Below are 23,467 nucleotides of genomic sequence, written 5' to 3'. Positions count from 1 at the left end.
AATCACTAGATGGGGCTTTGGGGAGGGCTATAAAAACAGGCAGATAATGCCTCCATAGAGGTCTTTAATGTCTCAGTCCTCTGTGTAGCATATGTAGAAGATCCAGGCAAGCAGGAATTACTAACAAAACTAGTCCAGTTAAATGAATGATAGTGCTCATCTATAATAAGTGCTTCATTCATCTTACAGGACTGGGCTTGAAATGAGTGCGATACTTACTGCTGTTGCTTGGTTTACTGTCATACAGTGGTGGCAATTAAACTACCTAACTATGAAGTTTCATACCTTTATGGTATGTGGTATAGAAATAGGTGTATTTGTTAAATGAGAATAAAAGTGCTTTCCTGTCTCCTGTGGAGAAAGATAACCATTTTCAAATACTTGTAGTAGAGTATCTGGAAACTTGTGTAATCTGTGGCATCAAGGAGGGGCCCCCAGTTGTGTCCTGCCTTGAGGCTGCTTCTTGTCAGTCAGGACAAATAGGTTTTTGTGACCTGAGATGCTTTGTTGAGAAGTTCAAACCAGCCGGTTATGTCACCAGGCAGAATTTTAGGAGAAATGGGAATTTAAACAACTTCCCACATGATACCTGTGCTATTAAAGTTCAATACGTTACTGTTACAGTAGCTCTCTTGCCACAACAGCAGTGCTTCAGAAGTCAACTTGCCTGGGGTTGAGCATTGACTTTAGAGTCATATCTAGAAGTTCCTTTGGAGGTTTGTTGATGCAAAACCCACCCTTTTGCCACAAAATTATTTCCAGTCTCTTTGCCAATAAGATGCAAAATTCATCTTAGGATACCAATTATTTTAATAAGCACTCCGGTTGTAGCAATGCACAGCTAACAAAGAAGCTCTTGTTCTGAATAGCTTGCAGTCCAGGTTCTAAAAGTAGTCAGGCAGAAACAGGGAAGTGGAGAGAACTGTGTGTTTTAAGGGGAGCAAAGCTGAATGCATACGATTTATATGGCTTTTTTAAGTAACATGTTGGATTTCTGCAGTGTTCTGTTCCTCTTGTCTTCCTCTTAAGAGAGGGAAGGAATGTTCTGTTACTGTATCTCTGCTTTTAGTCATCTTTCCAGTCAGTGTTGCCTTGGTGTTTGAAGCTAACTTTTTGACTGTTCTGAACACTCCACCTTTTTTGCTGCAACATGTCCCAGCGCACATCCCTTCCATTACTGGAAAAATAGTGAAGTGAGCAGTATTCTACAATTCATACCTGATTTCCATGAACAGGGAGAAGGATGTCAGAGGAGGTGGCCTGCATTTTTACCAATAGCCAGCTGTGTTGCCTTCCTGCCATTGAAGCAGAGGTGCCAGGTCTGTGTATAGGTCAGCTCCTGAACTGCTCACATGACTGTCCACATCCAATTATCGTATTAAGGTAATCTCTCTGCTTGGAGTTTCTTGTGGTCACCAGCTGGCCTGCTTGCAGGACTTCTGATAGCGTGATTACTTTTGTCTCTTGAATTAGATTGCCATGGCCCAGTTTTCTGAGCCAGTGTATCTAGGATGTGATTAAATAATCTATTTAATTTCCTTTGATGTATGCAGGCTTCCTAAACAAGAAATAGAAGCCTAATTCAGAGGTGTCCACCTTGTTGCTGTGAAGCCTTTTGCAAATTACAGTCTGTTGATGTGTGGCTTCCATACAGGGCTGCTTTGCATAGCTATGCAAGCTACCACACATGTGTAGAATAAATTGCACTGGAAGAAGCAGAGGCTGTTATGGACATAGAAGCTGCATTACCAGATCACCCAGGAGCCTCTGTTTGCATGCCTGGATCAGCCTATCACTGAGTTGATAAGTTTCCTTTGTAGGGAAACTTGTGGCCTCCTCTATCTTGACTCCTCCAAGATATGCTTTGTGCCCACTGAGCATGTGGATATTGGAATCCTGGCCCTTTTATGGAAGGGAACCCATTAATATCCACTTTCCTTTATCTGTCCCAGTCTGAATTGGATTTACCAGCAGTAACAACCTGCTATTGCGGACTGGGCTGTGTAATAACTGTAACATGACTGAAAGAGCAGATTTTGATGCTCTGTACTCAGGTTATGTTTGTAATTGTAGACTACAAATCTGCGTTTTAACTACTTTCCCTCAGATCTCTGCTCAGTTTGGCTTGCTGTGTTGAAAGGAAGAGCAACTTATTTTCTCTGCTGGACCTTCATTGTGGTTTTTTTCCTGCTTTTTTTTTTTTCTTTTTCCTTTTTTATTTTTAATAAACAAGAAAGCACCTATTCAAACAAACGAGTGCCTTACTTGCTTCACTGTGACAACATATTTACCTTCTCAGTCTCTCCAACTGATAAGTATGTGAAATATGTATTCATGCTGTTGGCATTTGGAGAGCTTGCATAAAATATCTTGAATGCAATGTGTTAGGTTCTCCTGGAACTGGAAGTTGCCTCACAACCACATCCTGTGCCTCTTACCTGGTGCTGGCCGACCAGTGTCTGCAAATGTTCCCACCTCCTTCACTTCATGGAAAACCGCTATGTTGAACTCTTCAGGTTGCTTCAAAAGGGACATGTGCGTAACCTGGCACCGTGAACACTTGTTTTTCCATTTGGTAAAGCACTCAAATGCTTGCCTTCACTGTGTTTGTTCCCCTGATACCTTCTGCACCAGCAGTCTGGAAAAGGGATTGGTTACTATTGCGTGGTCTGTAGCAGCAGGGAATTCTATGGAGACATTGCTGGAAGGAATAGCACAAATTCAGCTGGTTTTCTTTTCTGCAGACCATGAAGAAGAGTTTTGTGTTGTGTCCTTCAGCTACAATTTTTACTCAGTACTCCAATTTATCTAAAGGTTTTGGATTCACAGAAATTGAAGGCTTGCTCTGAAGGGATTTCTCCCCCACTTATCCCGAAGCAAATGAATTCTTCATACATCATTTTAGAGGGAAGAGACCAACTTTTCTGCAGGATTCAAAGCTTTTCATGATTTATTATGAAAATTCTGAGAAGCAGCAGCTTCTCGGAAGGAATGCTGTATGGCTGCCTGCAGAGCAGGAGTATCTTGTGAGAGCTCGAGAAACCTCAGGGCAATAAAGGCTGGAAGGTGCTGCTCCTATCTGATTGTAGTACATATGATGTAGTTTATAGCCCTCATTTCCTGGCCATGAACATCTAATCTGTGAATAGCTGTTTGCTGGCTTCTAGTGAACTGTAGAAACCTTTTCTTGAGATTGCTGAAATGAGTGATGGTGTGGTTAAAGCTATTGAATTCTCCTCCTAGGCTGAGCCAGTTGAGCAAGCAAAAGAGAATTTTCAGAGTTTCTCACTCCTTCCTTTACTCTGGAATAAAATATCATTTCTTGTCTTTAATGAGAACTAATTATAAATAGAGCTTTTTTAGTTCTGTACCATCATATGGCTGTATGTTTTATCTCAGTTACAAGATGTTGGTTCATTACATATAAACATGTTTTGGCTGTTACGGTAAGGCTGTATGTTGTACACAGAAGTCTACTTACAGTAACAATGAGAGGGTGTTCCTCTGGGATTAAAAAGTGAACTACATCCAATCCTATTGAAATAAAAAGTAATACAGATTAACTGTTATATTTGGCAGACACAATCCATTATATTTGTTTTTACTAATGCAGTAGTCACAAGTGAGTGCTTTGAATTGTAGTTCTGATTACGCTGGAATTTTGATTTTATGCACTAAAAGTAGAAATTTTTAGAAGTTGAGATAATGATTTATGTATTTCAAACCCTGTTTTGTTTTCTTCTGTGGGATAGAGTGTCAAGGGCAGATTTTGTTTTCCTCTTGTTCGTATTTCCTTACCTTTTATCAAGCACAGATAGCATTCAGGACCTTCAGTTGTGGTGATCTGTTGTGTCAAACCTTTTCCCTTCCTCTAAATTCAAATAAGTAGCATTCTCTTTACTGTACGTTGGACGATCTCTTGTTCACATATTTACTGAATGTCTCAATTTGCCAATATGTGGCTTCTTGTCTTGAAAACAAATTTGGTTAACAGCGCGGTTGTATTTGCAGATAAGTAACACTGTGAATGTAAACACAGATTTTAGTGGGGTGTTTGTATAGTGTTAGAATACAAAAAGTTATCTGTTTGGTGTAACAGGGTAACAAGTTATCTCATGTTCAACATGAGATGCAGGCAGATTTTTCAGAGGTGCTTTTAGACATGCTGTAAAGATGAATGTGAGATCTGGCACACTAAATAATTTTAATCAAGTTCTGGATATTAGATGCATCTTCTTGATGAATTATCCAGACAGTCCACACTGTGTAACTGGTGGTGATATGTGGGTAAAGCTTCCAAGTAGTGCTTTTGTTTTGGTGACTGCTATCCTGTCAAAGAAGAATTTGTCTTTAATACAGCTAATTTCTAGAAACAAAGAACATAGCCTATTAGTATTGGGAGAGTGGGTGAGTGGGATTCTACCTGAAGTGTACTGATTGGAAAACTAAGCTGATTAGATCATGAAAGTATTTATAATATATTGCTATAGACATTCTTCACTTGAGAACTGAAATGGTTTCATTCATTTTATATATGTGAAATAAACCTGAGTTTATTATCCTCTTTAAAAGCTGCTTGGATTATTAATTCTGCATCTTGCTTTTAATCACACTCTCAGCAGGTTGTCCCATTAATAAATACTTGAGAGAAAAACTGCAAGGTTAAAAAGTGAATCTTAAAGTAATGGAGAAAAACATTACAAAATTATAATAAAACCCAAAGCCCAACTTAAAGACATTCCCACCCTCCTTCCCCCTCCCATCTTGTGATTTTTATTTATTTTTCTTGCTCTTGATGGTTAAAATTGAGGCAAATGGTTGAGATTTATATTTTTTAATTTATCTGATTCAGGGAAACTTACAGCTGTAAATTTAAGTGAACTCATAAGTGTGTGTCTGGATGAAGCATGGGCTGTATGTTAGAGTTATAAACTTAAACAACGTTTTAATGCATGTCCAAAGGTTGCTTTTACCTTTAATTGCGTTAGTTATCTTGTGGATGTAAGCTGGCTTCCATGGATCCCATTCTGGGGCTAAATCGTAAGAACAGAATAAGCTTTTTGTGCACTAATTAATTAGCATTAACTTCCTTGTTGATAAGCAGATTGTATGCATGATGGATTCTGATAAATTAATGGGATTAATGATGATAGCTTGCTGGCAGTTTTATTAGAAAATAGGTAATTACCTCATTCGCTTTTATCACTGACTAATACAGTGACTATAAACAATAAAGTAATGCTTCATTTTTTATTTTTTAGGTAATTATCTATGGGGATTTGCCAAAAAATAAAGAAAATATAATATATTTATCAAATCATCAGTGTACAGGTTTGTATTTTTTCATAATGTTTTTATAAATCTGCTCGTCTGTTTGCTGTGTCTCTTTCCAGCCTTGATTAAATGAGCTTTCCATTAGAACTTCTAGCACATAATTGATATTTCTTTGTACAAAATGTGATTTTTCTTTCATCAGTGGCAGGTGCAAAACTAGTTTAACTAAACATTCTGGGCTTTTGTCTTTGCAGTTGATTGGATTATCGCGGACATGTTGGCAATTAGGCAGAATGCACTTGGGCATGTCCGATATGTTTTGAAAGATGGATTAAAGTGGCTTCCATTGTACGGGTGGTATTTTTCACAGGTAAGCCCACTCACTTCTTCCTTCCTCCGTGTGGGTCAAATATATGTGACGTACTTCCCTTCTGTTTATACTGTGTTGAGAAGATGGAGTTCTGAACTAACATTTGTTACTTGAATGTGAAAGTAACTCATTTCACTCAGTGTGATTAGATGTGTATCTGAGTTGAGGCAGTCATTATAGAATCTATTTACTCATAAGTAGTTGTTATGGACAGTGTTAGTAGCTACAGATATTGCTGTGGAATCTGTTAGTAGCTGTTTCAAGATATTCTATTACTTTATTCTTTTTACCATGCTGTTGTTGACTTAGCAGTAAGTGAGAAGATACTTTTTTGGGTTGTTTTTTTTTTTTTTGTTTGGTTGGTTGGTTTGTTCTTATGCTGCAAACTGTGAGTAAATTCACATTTTTACTGAGCTGTTTTTGTTTGGTTTTAACACAACATAAAAAAGGGATGTAGTTTCCATGGAAATAAATAAGAAGTCATTACTTTCAGAGTCATCAACTTATTAGTTTGTAAAGAAAAATGTGGAGAGCAGGCGACTTACCTCTCCCTGTAACTGTTATACTGTTACAGTGTTTGACATTTTTAGTCTAAATTCAAAATAGAACAACTTCCCTTATAAACTCTATATCAAACATGAAATGCCCAACGTTGGTGATGTATGCTTGACCAGAGCCAATCTTGTTGTGAGCTTCTGTGCAAATTGCAAGTTTGCTCTCTTTGTTTTTGGCTGTGTGTTCCTGTCTATGTCTCAGCACCCTCACTCCTGCATCCGAAAGTTAAGTCAGAACAATTGATTTCTAGAGCAGCAAAAGGGGAAAAAACAGTTGAGCATACAGCCACTGGTGGCAAGAGGGAAGGAGGCAGAGCAGTCCTTTGCTGGTATCAACTACTACTGTTATTGATTGACCAGTATTTTGCCTCCAATAAGTTAGTGCAATTTGGATTGGGTTTAGAGGCTGTTGGATGAGGGGAGGCTCAAAACCATGAACTGCCTAATTTAGTTGCTGCAAAGTAGGAAGTACCTTAAACAGCGGCCTTTCCCAGTAATCTGATTAGGTGTTGCTTTCGCTTGGTTTAAGTGCCTACAGAGGTTCAGAGCTATGGATCATGTCACCTAAAATGCCCATCGCTAGGGAGTGAACTATCTCACTGTTTTATTTTGTAGTACAGATACTGTTGAGGTTCCTGCTTTCTGTTCAGTGTGTAAGTAATTCAAGTGTACGCAAAGGTAGATCCAGGTTCAATCAGTGTTGTTTTCAGCCTGAAAATGGAATGTCTTCGTTGTCCTCTGGATGAGTGAGCTGTAAAGCTAGGCTGTACTGTATAGAAAAAAATGATGCTGCAGAAAAAATAAAACCATTTGTGATTTGTTTTTACTGGTATAAGACTTGCTCCCCCAGTCCCTTAAATAAGTGCAAAACATCACAGTCCATTGCCACATCCACCATCTCACTGTACTCACATCTACTGTTTGATCTCTGTAAACAGTCAATAAGTGTCAGAGAATGTCAGTGCACGGTGCCATTGTTTCCACATGGAGGAACTCAGTAGCACGCCTTTGCTTCATACGCACTTCCGTGTCAGACACCGTTTTGTCAGTCTGCCCCTCTGCTGCCATCTGTCACACGGCAACAACATGTAATGGAATACTGGGGGGAAGGTTCAGCCTCTACTGCCATACCACCAATGTCTGCCTCTGACATCATGGGCCAACACAGTAAAATAGAAGACATTACTTTCTGAGTAGCCCTCGTTCTTGTCCCCACCAATGACTCCAGATCTCCACAGTCTGATTCCACTAAAGAGATTATGACTGGTATGCTACATGCTGTTTCTATTTGCCTATAGTCATTACATTGGTGATGATTTAAGTCCAATTAATTAAATTACAGGACAGGATATCTATTCCATCTGCTTTCGCTAGGTGTCCAATTTTTATTTTTTTTTTCCAAAATTTTGGAAAATGACTATTGCTTTGTGGAATATCCGGTGCTCAGTTTCCTGTCTGCTGTACTGACTGTTAAAAGAAGGTTCCTGTGGAAATTAATCTGTACATGAGCTACACTTTTAATTAAAATATAATAAGTAAACCTATTCAGCTTCATATTCCTCAAAAACATGCGGCTACTATGAGACATAGTGGTGGATATACTTTTATCTGTACAGATAGATAAGTAAAAGTATGTATAAAATGTAATTCATTGACATAAATGAAAGGCTGCTTACTGACAGTGGTGATGCATGTGTTTAGGTTGCGGATACGGGATGCAGCAGGACTGCAGCACACGCTAATAGGTATTTTTATTGTTTTTATCACACCAAACAGTGCAAAAACATAAAACACTTCCTGCCCTTCCTGTTGATGTTCTGTCAGTGATGTCACTTACACTCCACTAAAAGTTTCCAGAGCCGCGTAATTACGACATGCTCACAGAATTCATATTCCCTGCCTCAGGTAAACATCCTGTTTGGAAATAAACGTGGTCTGGATGTCCAGGAGAGTGAAATTCAGGCACAAAGGAAGTATATTTGTAAACATAATCCATTGTTGACCAAGAGAGGGGCTTTTAAAGTACAGCGGAAAAAAATTAAAAACTGAAAAACAATACTTCCAGAAACGTGTTTTGAAAAGCATTCATATATTTGATCTCTTACTGAAAAGGAAATGCAATACAAATCGGGGAATTTGAGCTGTATACAGTCACATAACTGACATTCTTCTTTGAAGGCAGATATCTCATAGCAACAAAAAGAAAGGAACTACTTAATTAACCTGTTGTGTTCCGAGTTTGATTTATTAGGCAGTGAGATTTCATAAAACTAACTTTTATTATTTTTGGATGGACCTAAAATTTGTTTTGCCCTATCTTTCCCCACCAAAACTCAGCTAGCTTCTATTCATCTTATGCCACCTGGTGAAGCTGGGACATAACTTTGATAAATATTTTTGATCTCTGAAAGTTTTTGCTTGACTCTTTGACAGAGGAAGTAGGTCCTTTATGTTGTTCAGCATCAGCTCACGTACACTTTCTGGTTGTTTTTTAGCCAACTATTTAGCTAGTGTGGCATGTTGCCTCTTTGGCTTTGTATCTCTGTGCCGTAAGGGAAGTGACATTTTTCTAGTTGGGTTATGTGCACTGAGGGGTGGCCTTACAGTGGGAACATTTGTCTGTTCATATGTCTAGTGTCTGTGTACTTATGTGTACATGGGAAGTACAAGTCTATTTCTGAGCAAGAAAATAGTCTGAGGTGGGGACGCTGGGTTTGTCATTGGTGTTGTGGTGTCCCTAAGAAACTGTGCAGTGGTAACTTGGTTTCTTCATGTTCACCGATCTTAAAGTAAGGAAAAGGTGGTTCAGATGGTTAGTGATTTTCTAAGTAAGGGCAGACTTTGATAAATGAGACAACTGTTGTCAGTGCTAGAGATAGCTGAGAGCTGAGCTCACACAGAGTGGTGTGTTACAGATTATATGGAAGTCTTGTATAGTAGATGCTTCATTTCTCATACCACACTGAGTTTGCCCTTCATTAGAGCAGTTGTCATGCTGTCACTTTCCAAAACAAGACTTCTGTTCCACTTTATTGCTGTCAGATATTAAAAACAGCCTTACATGTGAACTGTGTAGATAGCACGTGCGTGTGTTTGCTGCACAGCTGATAGAAGGTTTTTCTGTTCATGCTGTAATCTGTCTGATGCTGGTAAACTGCTCACATGCTGGGGCTGGTGTGGTGCACCATCCTGCTTAAGCCCCAGTTCGGCAGACTGGGCATTCTGTTTCCTCTGTAGTTCTGATCTCCTGCCAGCCAGAGCCACACAACAAAGCAAAGCATTGCAGCTGACTGCTGCACCATGGAGGGAAGCACAGGCACTAATACAGAGTATTTAATATTGGAGTTAATGCACCGTTGACTTTTTCCTTTTCACTGCATACTTTGGAGGGCAATGCATGTCTCATCAAATATCGCTAGCTGAGCAGTTGCACAGCAATCTCTCCACACCATGAAGAACAAAGAGCTTCACATAGCCTTCTCTTCTGGCTGTCTCCTTCAACCCTCTAGTTTTAGTCCTGCCCATGCCACACCAATTGGATTATACCTCACCCCAACATCTGCACCCACCACAACAATGTAGTTTCTGCAACATACTGTATCTTCTGAGATTGAGGTTCAGCACATGGGAGTTTTTATTGTCACCTTTCAATTAGTGCTATATAAAACCACAAATAAACAGAAATTATCTGACAAATCCTAGTGCCGACAGTCAGGGCAGGCAGAGAAGGGTGTGACTGAGTTAGGGAATGAGGTAGAGAATCCCTTAAGAAGATGGCATTTAAAAATGAAATTGTTATTTGGAAAATATAATTTTTTCTTTTTAATTAATTGTGTCAGTTGTTTATTTTGAAGCACTTCTGTTTACAACGTGACAAAGTTAGGCTGTATATAAAGCGAAGTTATGGAAGGAGGAGATGTGATGAAGCAGATTTAATTTCTTTATAATACTTGTGTGTGCTTTGTCATAATCCTTTTATTGAAGCTTTTGTGATAAACTGTGTGGAACAAGTTATAAAATGAATCTTTTCCAGGAAATGGTCTAACTTCTTATAATGGTTGGAAGTAATAATACATTTATAGAGTCTTTTCCCTTATTCTGTTTTTATCTTGGTATTTAACTTCTTTATTAAAGGTTCAGTTCTCTAATAAAGCATGTGAAGACATTTTCATGACCCATGAGAGTTACTTTAGTGCTAATTTTTGGGTGTATAGGTATAATGCATGTAACTCCAGTGTTTGCATTAGTCACTGCTTGAGGGGAGGCACATAACATTGAATAGGTTGGCTTATAACTACTCGTGAGTTAATTCTGTTGTGTGATTTCCCATGATCTACAAGCTAATGAGCTTGTCTGTGGTCAATTCCATTGCTGTCTTCCATTCAATTATTTAGCACCTTTAAGCAAGGCATTTATAGTATCTTATAATATTCTTTGTAGATCTGATCTTTATATAAACAGATTTTGTGAAACTTACTTGCATGCAAATACAGTTCTAAGTGCTTTCATCCTAGTAGAAAATGTCTTGTGGGCAATGTACAGCATGAGTCATAAGAGTGAATGTTACAGTCATCTTCTTTGCTCTTTTATCAAATATTCCACGTTAAACTATTTAAATATTTAATCCTTTTTTTTTCTGCCAGCATGGAGGAGTCTATGTAAAAAGAAGTGCCAAATTCAATGAAAAAGAAATGAGAGCGAAGTTGCGGGCCCAGATGAAAGCTGAGACTCCGGTAAGATTATACCTTTCTTTCCTCTCCTCTCTTCATTTCATCGGCCTTTTTAGTGTCAAAGGCTCATTGGAGAAATGAGCTCATGCTTCATATCCACCATCCATAAGAGAGCAGTCATGGACTTGGATTTTTCTGTATTTCTACAGTTATGTTTTGTGATTAGAGTCAACTCCCCAACGCAGCTGCTGGAAATTAGACTAGTCCTTTTATGAGTGATAGGAACTTCTTGATTCTGTCTGTAGAGGATAGGGGGGATTTGGATGAATATTAGGACTCTTATTAACTGCTGATGTAACTTTTTGGCAACCATTTCCAATGTTCCCCGTGTTTCAAAAGACAACATTTTAACTACTGCGTTGTTCCTTGTCAGAAACTGGCATTTCTATAGATTTCTATAGAGTACCAGTTGTTTATCTTTCTGAAAGTCAAGAAGTATTCTTACCAAATCTTAATTAGTCATCCCCGCAGTCAATTCACTGCTGGTGATGGTGGCATCTTGGAACTGAGCAACTTTGTCTGCTACACTTACAGAATGAAAAAAAACAATCAAAATTGGAAAAGAAACAGCTCGCAATAATTTTCTATTTGAAGAATGACTGCTAGTGCCAAGTGACTTTTCTCATGACTCTCTTTATGGTTTGTGGCTCAGTGGTTAGAATCAGTGAGTTTCGTTTCCATTGCTTGCTGTGCTTTAAAATGTTTTTTGCCTTTTTGGCTAGATTTATGAAAACCAGTTCAGGCAGTCTTGATATAGAACAGCTACACTTTCATTTTATATAAAACGATTAGGACTTTCCACTCTAGTTACTACATGGTCAACCTCTTAAAGCTGAAGCCTGGGTGAAAGGAACATATTGATTGTTGTGACTGTCTTAATACTCCTTTTTGCTGGAGATAATGTGTTTGTGTGTGGATGTGTCTGTGTTGGTCAAGTAAACCATTCATACACTTAATAAATACTTTGAATTTGTTAATGTTTTTAAAATGTTTTTGCTAGTGGAAAATAGAAATTTAGGATGGAAAGTGGCTTAAACATTTTAATATAATTTTATTCGTTATTGTAAAGATGAATGTAGTACTTGCTGTTCATTGCATCTTCATGAAACACTCTTTTAAAGTGTGTAATTTCTTTGATTAGTATGTTTGCTCTTCCTGTTACCATGCCTCGGTGTGTTCTATGGGACTGTTAGCTCAGGAATCTCCCTGAGAATTCATTTTCTGTTCCAGAGTTTGTTGGCGGTTGCTTAACTGGTATTAAGCATAGGCATATTTAGACCCATCCATCTAATAATGTCTGTAGAGAAAAGACAGCCATATCCAATAGCAGTAAATTGTGCCTGCATTACCCAGGCACAATTACCCAGGAGAGTTCTGGAATGTTGGAAATATTGCATTATGTTGTTATTTTCTGTATGTAAGTGGCAAAGATTCTGCTTCCTGTAAGATCTGCAGTGTAATTGGATAAACAAAGACAAACAGAAAGATCTATGAAATGTATTTCACATGTAATGTCATTGAAATGTCATTCCCCTAAGCAGAGCACTGGTTCGGTTTGCTTTGGTTTGTCTGGATGGAATCTCCTGGCAGGGTGTTTTCCCACAAAGACCCATTGATTCCTTGCTAGCTAAAAAAGCAACTTCTATTTGAGTCTGGTTTTCTGACTTCCCTCTGCATCCACTAAAATACAAGGGGTTGTTGTAACAATAACATTTTGGTTGCAATAAGCTTACATTTAAATTCTGTATTAAATCACTCTGCTTTATAGAACCATTTGGATTTTTTATTTTTTAATGCAGTCTTAGGAACACATGTCTAGAACCTGTAAGTACTGTTCAGTGATGCTCCAGTGCTATGTGTTGACTCCAGAATAATGCATGAGTTGCAGTGTAAAGGGAGGTTGAAGCATAAAGCTTTTCTTTAAAGCTGCCCCCACTTTGGGTTCTACTTTTTGTGGTGGATGATATTTACAAGTGATTATTAAATGAAGTAAGTCCAGAAGGTAAGTCCAGAAGTAAGTCCACACACAAATCACAGAATCACAGAATTACCCGGGTTGGAAGGGACCACAAGGATCATGTAGTTCCAACCCCCCTGCCTGGCAGGGCCACCAAACAAACGCCTTTACTAGATCAGGTTGCCCAGGGCCCCGTCCAACCTGGTCTTGAACACCTCCAAGGACGGTGCGGGTGACGGAGCACTGGAACAGGCTGCCCAGGGAGGTGGTGGAGTCTCCTTCTCTGGAGATATTCAAGACCCAACTGGATGCCTACCTGTCTGATGTGGTGTAGGGAGCCTGCTTTGGCAGGGGGGTTGGACTCGATGATCTCTAGATGTCCCTTCCAACCCCTAGAATTCTGTGATACAATTCTGTGAAGGCTCTTTTCCTGGAATCTTTTTCTTACTCTTTGGTTGTGTTTAGATTGAAAAAATAACCTGTCTCAAGTAACGCTAAGTGAATTTGGGACCACTTGGCTCTGTTTGATTTTTTTGGTGAAATTTGGATGTCTGGAAATTCCTTGGAGTTGGAAATAAGGCACAAAAACTGTATGTGCTTACCAAGCAGTTGCTGCCATTGTCCTCCTATTATGCAGGGTAGCAGTACGGTAGAGAATAATGTTTAACCACTATAAAAATGTGTACTGTTTTAAATCTCTTCCAGTCAAACCATATAGGAGGGGACACTTACACTTTACAAAACTGATATTGCCAAAAGCCTGTTTACTGAGACAAATGACTGCATATGCTGGGGTGAAATACAGAGTAAAATATATATAGAATAATCTACTTTATCTGAGAATTTAGATGTAGATGCCATAAATGCTCTTTAACCTGCAATTACTACTGAGAGAAGATGTGATAACCTGTGTCCTTAGTGCATTATTCATGAAGAAACTTTTTGGCTCTGACTTAGTGGGGTATTCGCATCAACTGTAATGCTTTTAAAATGAAGACATTTTAATCAGTAAAACAAGTATGCCCTGAACTCGTCAGCACAAGAACAAATTGCTGCAGGCTCATGTGAAAATAATGAATGTACTACTCTAAATTTCTGTTAAAATTTATGCACTGAATGCTGCAGTTCAGAATAGGCTTTTGCTCTGCTTAGTGAGCTGCTGCGACCACTTCATTGCTGTAGGCATGAGTGGTGGAGGTTTTTTCCTTTAATGTAGTGCTGGAGAAAATCTTGCCTTTCAGCCACTAAGAGAAGAATTATTACCAATAGAGAGAGATGGAAGTGAATCTGTGTTAAGGGTCACTTGGTTATTTACAGTTTCTCTGCACATAAAGTTTAAACAAAAGAATCCAAATGATTAATGTTCAGTCTGTCCGGAGCCATCTCTGTTCCCATTAAGAGACCTAAGGCGTATAGGAAGACGGAACCAGCCTTGTACGTACTCTAGTTAGAGTTGCAAACACTTTTGTTGTTTTACTACCTCCTTTACTTGGTTCATTTTTTATTTTTCTATAATGAAAATTAATTTAGAGGTGGATTAAGGCTGCCTCTTGTCCTCTCACATTCGCAGTAGGCTTGGACTAGTGTGGCTGATTTCATGTTAGGGCATGGGCTGCATGGCACTATTTCCTCCTTTAGGACCTCACCTGCCTGCCTTCAGCATCCCCTTCTGTCCCGCTGCTCCACCATGTTCCGCCTTACTTCCCAGAGGCAGTGCACTTTTAGCTTGGATGCACACTAAGTGTGCTAAATTTTCTAGTTTCTTCCTTGAAACTGTTTTACATCTCAGCTTATCATGTAACTAATGTAACTATTCACACTCATGTCTCATTATTGGACCTTTCACTGGGAAAGCTCCCTGAAAACCGTGGCTGTGTTCACAGGACATAAAATCTGATTCACAGTTAACAAATTGCAGCCTAACATCTTGTGAGAGTGTTTGAAGGGCACTTTCGTGTTAATGTTGATTTCAAATGAGTTGTAAAAGGATAGAAGCATTTCGCAGTGCAACAATCTATCCAGCAGGTACTTTATATGCTCAGTCTGCCTGTTTTATAAAGAAAGTTGGCTCTTCTGAGCTGCAAATTTCAGTTTGAAAACATGCCTTGTGTCTCATACCCGGAGAGAAGGAAATCCACCCTGTAAGATGCTGTATCTGGTTGCCCAGAGGTGGTGGATACCCCATCCCTGAAGGTGTTTAAGGCCAGGTTGGATGGGGCCTTGGGCAATCTGATCTATATTATTTGATCTAGTGGCTGGTAACCCTGCCCATGGCAGAGAAGATGGAACTTCGTGATCCATGAGGTCCCTTCCACCCCAAGCAATTCTATGATACTGTGTTCTAGCCAGTACAACCAGTATTTAGCTGGTTACTATGAGTCTTGATTTTGTCATTCATGTGACAACAGTATAAATCTTTGTCACCTGAAGCAGTGCCAACCAAACAGCAGGTGCCTGAGGAGGACAGATACATTAATACAGCTGTTATAAGACTTAATGTAATTATTTTGTCATATGCTTCCTATTCTGTAAGTCCCTAGCAATTTCTTTATAAACCCTGGATGTCTTTGTTTGCTCTCCTTATATTGATTTTTATATTTTGTTAGAATTATGCCAGATATGCTTTCTCATACCATATCTTTCTCAGTTATTGATCTGAGTGTTAATGTTTTTCATTCAGTTCATCAGAAGCATATCTTTCAGGCAGTAGTCTACATAGATTCAGATATAAATCCATCTAGTCGTCAGGATGCAATAATGAAAATAATAAATGTAAGGAAAAGTATGATTTAATATGATTTGGAAATTTATAAATAAAAAATATTGTTTTCTCATGTCATGCTCTTGGAAACAGTGCCATAAATGCAGGATATCTTCAGTCAGTAGTACCACCTTCTTCTTGTCTTACGTTCTTCTGCAGAGTGGCAGCTGCTGCATGCAATGACAGCCTCCAAATTCTTGTGTATGGACAAGTTTTCTCTTTAGCATCTCTTCTCCCTGTATGCTTACAGGGCTGCCTTTGTTCTGTATTCTGGGGACTTGTCTTGCTTCATGCCCTCTTCCCTACCAACCCCACTGAGTCCTTTTCTGATGATGTGCTGTATCAAGGACTTCCTCAGCTGCTTCCTCCCCTCTATAAGAACTGCTTTGCCCCCCTCTGTGCCATTGCTAGGAAACATTGACAACACTGAGAAAATTAACAGAGATGCTGTACACGTGAAAGCAGTTGTTGTCATCCATTCCTTTCATTTATAGAATAAGAGACAAGTTTACTCACTTCACACTGGGAACTCCTCAGGTAACCTGTGCTTCTTTTCTGGTTTCCTGGCTTGAACCAAAGTCAGTAAAATTCTACTAACTGAATTCTTATCCACTCTTTGAAACTTGAACTCATCTGAGGTAACATCCTGACATTTGTCTGTTATACTGAAAGAGGTATGAAGGGTACGACTTCCCTCTGAACAGAGGGATCTATTTAGCTTGTGTAAAATTGGTTTATCAAAGAACTGGGGACTGTGATAATGCAAAGGGTTTTTTGTCTTTTTCTAATGTTTCTAAATGAAACATAACAAACAAACAAACAAACAAAAGAACAATATAATAATAATAAATAAAAGGCCTTAGCTGCATCTAGTGATTCTAGGCAATTAAAACACTCCTACAATTCAGCAGTTCTTAGTTTCTTAATCCAAGTTCAGGGGAGCTTATATAGTTATTAAAATCTTAGAGATTTACAGTTCTTATAATCTCTGGAAATAGTGCTTAAGGTTTTAACTTCTGTTGCCCATGCTGGGAGAAGAGAGGAGCCAGTGTTGCAAGTAGCTTTGGTAGGCTGGGTGCACTAATAGAGTACCATGAGCAACACTGTCTGTGAACATAATAGGGCATCTGTTAGCATTCCTGAATATTACTCAGGTAAAACAGTCCTAATGGCTTGCGTGTTAGGTTTATATATGTTGAATTTCAAGCATAAAGCACTTCTTCGTTTTGTTAGTATGCTTTTAATTCAGAGGTTTCGGATTCTGGTCAGCAAACTTGTTCAGCTGCTTGTGTTTTAAAGGTTTAGCAGAGTAATTAAAGTACAATTTCTCCCCTGCTTTGTATTACACACCTAGAGCTGGGATAAGTAGATTCTGTGCTCTGTTCTGTAAGCAGCTTTCAGGGTTGATTTGCTGCTTTTGAAGGCTTTTAGTGGTGCATGTGTTAAGTGCTGATCTCAGTACCAGAAAAGGTTTTCTTCTCCTGTGCACTTCACTTTCACATTATAACCACTATATTACGCTTTGGAGCTGAGCATTCAAGTTGTAATGAGGGAGGAAGTATCTTCATCTTGATATGCTATTTTAAGAATCCAAATGATGTGGTTTGAATATAAGTGCCTTTATGAAAAGAGAAGTGCATCTTAGTTTGAATATTACGCATTTTCCAGCTAATTCTGGAAAGTTCTCATTTACCAGTTAAGTATTTTCAACATGCATGCATACATGACTTGAGGAAGGTGCAAATTTTAACTGCTTTGAGAACTCCTGTGTTTGTCCCCCTGGTTATGGTGCTGTTATGTTAGGATAAAATGCAAACTCCGTGCCTCTTAAACCCATTTTCATTTGCTGCTTTTTGTTGTTGCTTTTTTATTTAGTTGATGCTGCTTTTTATGTTTGTTTTTTCCCCCTTTAGTATCTGTGTACATCTTGGCTCTCTGCTGATCTTCAAAAATTCTTGGACTTCACCAGTCTCTGCAGTCTGTCAGTTCTCCTCCTCTGCAAACACACTGTTACAAGTGCAGCCTTTCATCCAGCTCCATCCAGCTCCATTCAGAAAGTCTTGCGGCTCATCTCTTTACCACACTCTGCTGACACTGGTTTTGCCATTTTAATTATTTTTTTTCTCCTCTGCTAGATTCACATCTATGTACTGCATTTTCCTCTTTGTTGATCTTGTACTGACCTCTCCAGTTGGCTCATTTCCGAGATTTCTTTCCTTCTCTGCATTTTAGCACATTTGCATCTTCCTCTCTGCAGTAATTCTGGAGAGTTCGCTTACTTGGTCCTTCCTTTCTGCATTCATTCTTTTCTTTTACTGTTCTGCCATCATCAAGTGCAAAATACCAACATAAATTTTGTGGGCCAGAAGCACATTATAGTCCTGTTTATCCCTTTTGAGCTTTTATTTTACTGTGCATCATTTTGTGATGCATTCTCCCACTTGTCAAGGTCTTTGTGTACTCTACTAGTCTTTCTTGTACTGCTTTGTAAATCCAGTATCTCATTTCTTTCCAATGTTTGTTGAGACTCGTTTCTGCAAAGATAGCAAAGAAACTAAACAGGCTAGGCAGAGTAGGCATGATTTTGCTGTGTGTTAGTTTATATTCAGTTCCATCATAGTTACTGTTTGTGGCAGTAGCCTTTTCTTCTGCAGGTGATTCCCCAGAATGAAATTTTCACAATTAAGTGTTGCTTTGTTCTACTTTTGTACGTAGGAGGCGATGCAAGGCAAGGTAGGGAAGAGTGTTGGAAATCTCTGTTGTTTCAAAAGCAAATTGAAAGTTCATCTAATTATGCTAAGCTATTGCTTCAGGTTCATAATATATTTGATAAAGGCACAGTGTAAAGGCACATATCAGAACCATCATAATCAGGAATACTAATAATTGAAATTATGAATGGCATTGAATTTAGACAATATAAAGAAAGATTAGATGTGAGATCTGTATTAAAGCAAAACACTTTTAATTTAGATCCATTTTGACATGGACAGGTGTTGTATTTCAAGCTGAATATTACTTTGGGACTTCTGAATATCTCCTCTTATTCCACTTAGAAAAACAATGCCGTTATTGATGTCAGCTGTTGCTGACTTCCTTGCTTTTGATAATGCATGTTATCTTCCTTCCCAAATCACCTGGACACCTACAGTGTACGTTCTAAGAAAATTATTTTGAAGTCCAAACAATGAGCTAAGACATTTTTAGTTCAAATATTCTCATTTTTACTTTCCACACCTAAGGGGTGAACTAAATGCAATGTGGACTTGTCAAGTGTTGGCAATTTCTATAAAAGGAATCAACTTGAATTCTTTATAAGAACTTTTTTTGCTTTGCTTTTTCATCCCACAGATGTATTTAGTGATTTTTCCAGAGGGGACTCGTTACAATCCAGAGATACCAAAAGTCATTGCTGACAGTCAATCATTTGCTGAAAAAGAAGGTAAGCAAAAAGATCTTGATAGCATTCTTTTATTATGGGGTTAACAAATGTTATATAAAATGTTATATAATACAAAGATGATCTCACCTTAACTGGACTGTTAAGCCTGCCTGCTTGATAATGAAGGTTAGACTCAAAAAAGCCAATGTTTCTCATACCAGAGTAAGATGAATATACTTTGTGTATAGATGTTTTATGCATTTTACATCATAAAGGAGTCTTAATTCACAAGGAAGTTCTCACTAGCTTTTATTGATATGTATTTTTGAACACACCTTTTCCTACTCTTCAAGGACATAGGAATAACCTACATTGGATCAAGTCACTGATGGGTCTAACTTGATGTTATAATTCCATTTAGGGTTGTTATTGACATAAAAGATATTCAGCACAGGAAATGTTGTGCCTTAAAGGAAGGTCTTCCATCTCATTCTCTTGAATTACTGTTAATACTGCCGTTTCTTTTGGGTTTGTTCCTCATTCACCTTCCACTCTTACCCCTCCTTGGTTGAAATTTATCCTGTATTTGCCTCAGTGTGATCAGTGGCATCTTCTCCATAACCACAGATGAAATTATTTCATCTTTGGAATGTCTTGCAAAGGTTCCCAAGCTTTTTTATTTTTCTCACAGCATATGCACAATACACATAAACTTGTAACAGTTCCGTCAACATATTTCCTGGTTTTGTTTTTTCCTGTTGATGAAAAGTGAAATAATGCATTCTGAAGGTAAGCAAAGACTCACAAATAGGTCTGGTAAATTCATTTCTGTGACATGCTGAAATGAATTCAGAAGTCTGTGAATCAGCCTGTTGATATCATCAAGCTATTAAGCATTGTTAGTTCTTGTCCAAAAGGATATATGCTTTTCTTCTCCTCCTTGGGAAGAATGGAATTTGTTTGCGCGTATGTGGAAGAGAGCTGAAGTCATAATGTATTTATTCATCACTTCAGCTTCCTGTCGGAAATGAAAGTCAAATGTTTCATTTAGTTGGTGGTTCTTTGTGAGTTCAGAAGGGGTGTTGGATATGAGGTGTTTCTTTCCTCTCTTCTCATTTTTCAGAGAAGAGAAAGGGCTCTCACTGTCATTATTTTAATAAACCTCTGAATTATATATCTACGGTTTGAAAAACAGTAATAATGATAACCTGCTTTGTGCTTTCAGAGCACTTGTTCGTTTGTTCTAATACTTGCCTCTAGGTTTAGTCTGCTTTTATTTTGTAAGGGTTACTGCTTTTAAAAGCACTAAATACTTGTACTTACTAAACAGGAAGCACCTTCTAGTTTAGCGTAGAATCCTCTTGATCTGCTTTTCCCTGTTACTGAATTCTGTTGTTTTGATCGTTCACAAAGACTCTCCTCTTTTTTTCATACGGAGAGGGTGGGAACTGTCCCTGCAATTCAATGGGAAGATTGATACTCACTTGAACTAGAGCATCCCCAGCCAGGATGGCCAGCCTGCCTGACGCTAAAAGCTGCATACCAAAATATCCAGGTGGCTGGGAGCCACAAGGCACAGACCACGTATGTTGGGGACCTCCGAGGACAGGAAACTCTTGAGTGACTGCCAGCAGGAGATGACAGCTACTCCCCAGAGCCCTCCCAGCAGTGCCAGCCATGGCTTGTGGCTTTTGCTTGGTAGCCCCATTGCCACCAGGGTCGTAGCTGCTGACTGCAAGCAGGGACTCCAGCACAAGATCTGTGACTGAACACCTCGCTGGCCACATATTTTGCTATGGTTTTCTAGAAAGTCACAGTGCCCAGTAGCTATTCCAGTCAGAGAATGAGGGCATTCCGTAACTTCAATTTTGTCCTTCAGTCATCATGCAGAAATAAAATGTCTGATAAGTTTACCTGGTCTTTGATACAGAGCATGCTGTTTCAGTGTCGTTTTTACAGACATGCGGGGGAATTTTGTTGTTTTATATGAATACATCTTGAAATGTGAGTAACTTTATAATGATATTTTTTTTCCTACATTTTTGCACATTTTAAGTATTGAGGAAATAATGGAAGTGTAGTATAGAAAAAGTGGTTTAATTTGCAAGAATTAAACTTTGACTTAGTGTTGTTTTCGCTAACAGATGGAACCAGAGATATTGTAACCAAAGATAACACAGCTATTCCTAGGGCACAAACATAACTCATGTTTATTATCGTGCTGTCTGAAATACTGTTTTTGACATAATTGTGTATATGTTTTATTAGTTTTTCAGAGAGGAAGTATAAAAATGTTTTGTGAGTTTGGTGTTTGTTTTTATTCTCCATGGGCTGGATTCTCTTCTAGAGAAGATTCACTGACTTAAGCAGAATTACTGGGCTGAACTGAATTACCTGGTCTTAATGTGACCTATTGAGTTGCATCTCATAGCTTGATATTATTTTAAAGAAAGTACAAGTAACAGACATAGTCACTGCTTCTTACAGTTGGCCGGAGACCAATTAAAATATGTATAAAACCCAACCCAGGAACAAATGCATAGGATCACATCCCAGAAGCTTTTTTTTTCAGATTGCTGGCTGCAACTATTATGTCTTTATCATTGGTACGAATATTTAAATAAATCTTATCTGTCTATGAATAGGATGAAAGGATATCAAACAGCAAAAGAATATAGAGGTGATTGAGGCCCCTCTTGAAAGGTAACTTTTTAAAAATACTGATTGTATTTTATATTACAGTTTATTCTGTCATTAGACTTGGGTTCTATACAAAATACCAAATTTCTTTCCACTGCAGTTATTTTCATTGAGGTGCAAGAAGTTGCTTGCTTCCAGGGATCCACGTTGTGTGGTGATAAATTGAGAATGTTGTCATCTAAGGGCAATGTGACCACCCTCAGAAACAGAGGGTTATTTATTCTATACACTTTACAAGGGCCAGACAATTCCAGTCCAATCAGATTTTTACCCATTGTGGAGCAGGCAGCATCCATTAATTTTATTTTATTGTGGAAGGAAAAATGTGCTGACTGAATTTTGAAGGCAAAAGTTTCCTCTTAAAACTAAGGTTGGTGTAGAAGCTATTTGTGGGGAAAAAAAATTCTCCATGGAATTTAAATTGTTCTAGTATTTAACTTTGTTGCTTCCAATCTGTAGTACTTGCTAGAGTTTCACAGTCAGGAAGCCACATAAGCAGTGTTGCCATAATTTCAGGTGAAAACATCTGTCAGGTTTTCACATGTCTGTCAAGTAAATGATGACACCTCCCCCCCCCCCCCCGACGCACACACACACACTTCCAAGCCTTTGGCATCAGTGCCATCTTTGTAAGTGGATTTGAACATCAGGAGAGAATAGCAAGGATAATCATGAGAAGTAAGTGATCGTGTGAGATGCTTTCAGCAATTGCTACCTGGATGCTCATTTTTTTTTCCCCTCTGTATTTCAATGTGGTTGGTTACTCATCTGTTTCCAATGGTATATCTCCTGAGAGTCTTGTGATCAAAGGAATTATTTCTGCTTGCTGAAGATCTAAGCATGTGAAGGCGAGTTTTATCTCTTTTCCTGGGTTTTTGCCTTCCAACTTCCATTACATAAGTATATAGTCAGTAATCTTAAAATTTGCTTTAGTTTTTCCACTGTGATGAAATAGTCAGCTAAGATGATTGCCATCTACACAATCTGGGGTGGTCATGCTTTTGTTCTCCAAATGCTAGTCAATTGGCTTGAGTTTTTGAGTCTAAGAAATTATAATGTGTAGATAAGTCTTATTTTCATAGGGATGTAACTAAAATCTTGTAATGTTAGAAGTGGTATTTTTATTGTAAGTATTTGTTTTGAACAAATTTTTTTTTATGTGAATTACTGATACTGAACTATAGAACAGACTTTCAATGGAACACACAAAATACTGGACTTTTTTTTTTTTTTGTACCAACTTCTGGCATAAGATACATTTCATTTATATGTTTCCACAATGTATGTGTATGGATTTTTAATAATTTTCTAGGACTTAGACCTCTGTAATGTTCCGAACAACCCTAAATTTCTTAGCTTTAGTAGAATATTAACTTTATCCAAATGTTAAGGAATGACATATCAAATATTTGAAAACAAATGTGAATAATCCGCAGTCCTCCTACTCCAAATGTTACTATTAACTTCTGAAAAGTCAAAGAGAACATGATAAGAAGCTTGGTAGATTTAGCTTGGTTTGCTGTGCTAAATGAAGACAAAACAACCTTTCTGAGTCAAAAGCATTTATGGAATTCTGTATTAATGTTTCATTTCGAAGCAGGGTCATTTGACCAAGGAAACATTTCAGGTATTCATTTACTATCTCCCTTGTTTTTGTGTGGAAAAGTTGCAAATGTAAATGTTCTTTTAGTGCTAAATTTATCTTGACTAGTATCATGCTTTCTACTAAGATGTTTGTG

At 38.2% G+C, this 23,467-nt stretch overlaps 1 protein-coding gene across 1 annotated transcript in view; it reads left to right on the top strand.

Moving 5' to 3' along the window:
* The window catches only part of AGPAT5 (1-acylglycerol-3-phosphate O-acyltransferase 5), a 54,006-nt gene that overhangs the window by 9,829 nt on the left and 20,710 nt on the right, over positions 1-23,467 (top strand). The window contains exons 2-5 of the mRNA XM_015859300.1: positions 5,262-5,331; positions 5,529-5,644; positions 10,842-10,931; positions 18,998-19,088. Of these exons, the coding sequence (XP_015714786.1) occupies positions 5,262-5,331; positions 5,529-5,644; positions 10,842-10,931; positions 18,998-19,088 (367 nt within the window). The remainder of the gene's footprint in view (positions 1-5,261; positions 5,332-5,528; positions 5,645-10,841; positions 10,932-18,997; positions 19,089-23,467) is intronic.

This window comes from Coturnix japonica, chromosome 3, assembly GCF_001577835.2.
Source record: "Coturnix japonica isolate 7356 chromosome 3, Coturnix japonica 2.1, whole genome shotgun sequence".
NCBI classification, from domain to species: Eukaryota; Metazoa; Chordata; class Aves; order Galliformes; family Phasianidae; genus Coturnix; species Coturnix japonica.
The sequence above is the reverse complement of the archived record's forward strand: the minus strand, read 5'-3'. Positions and strand labels throughout refer to the sequence as shown.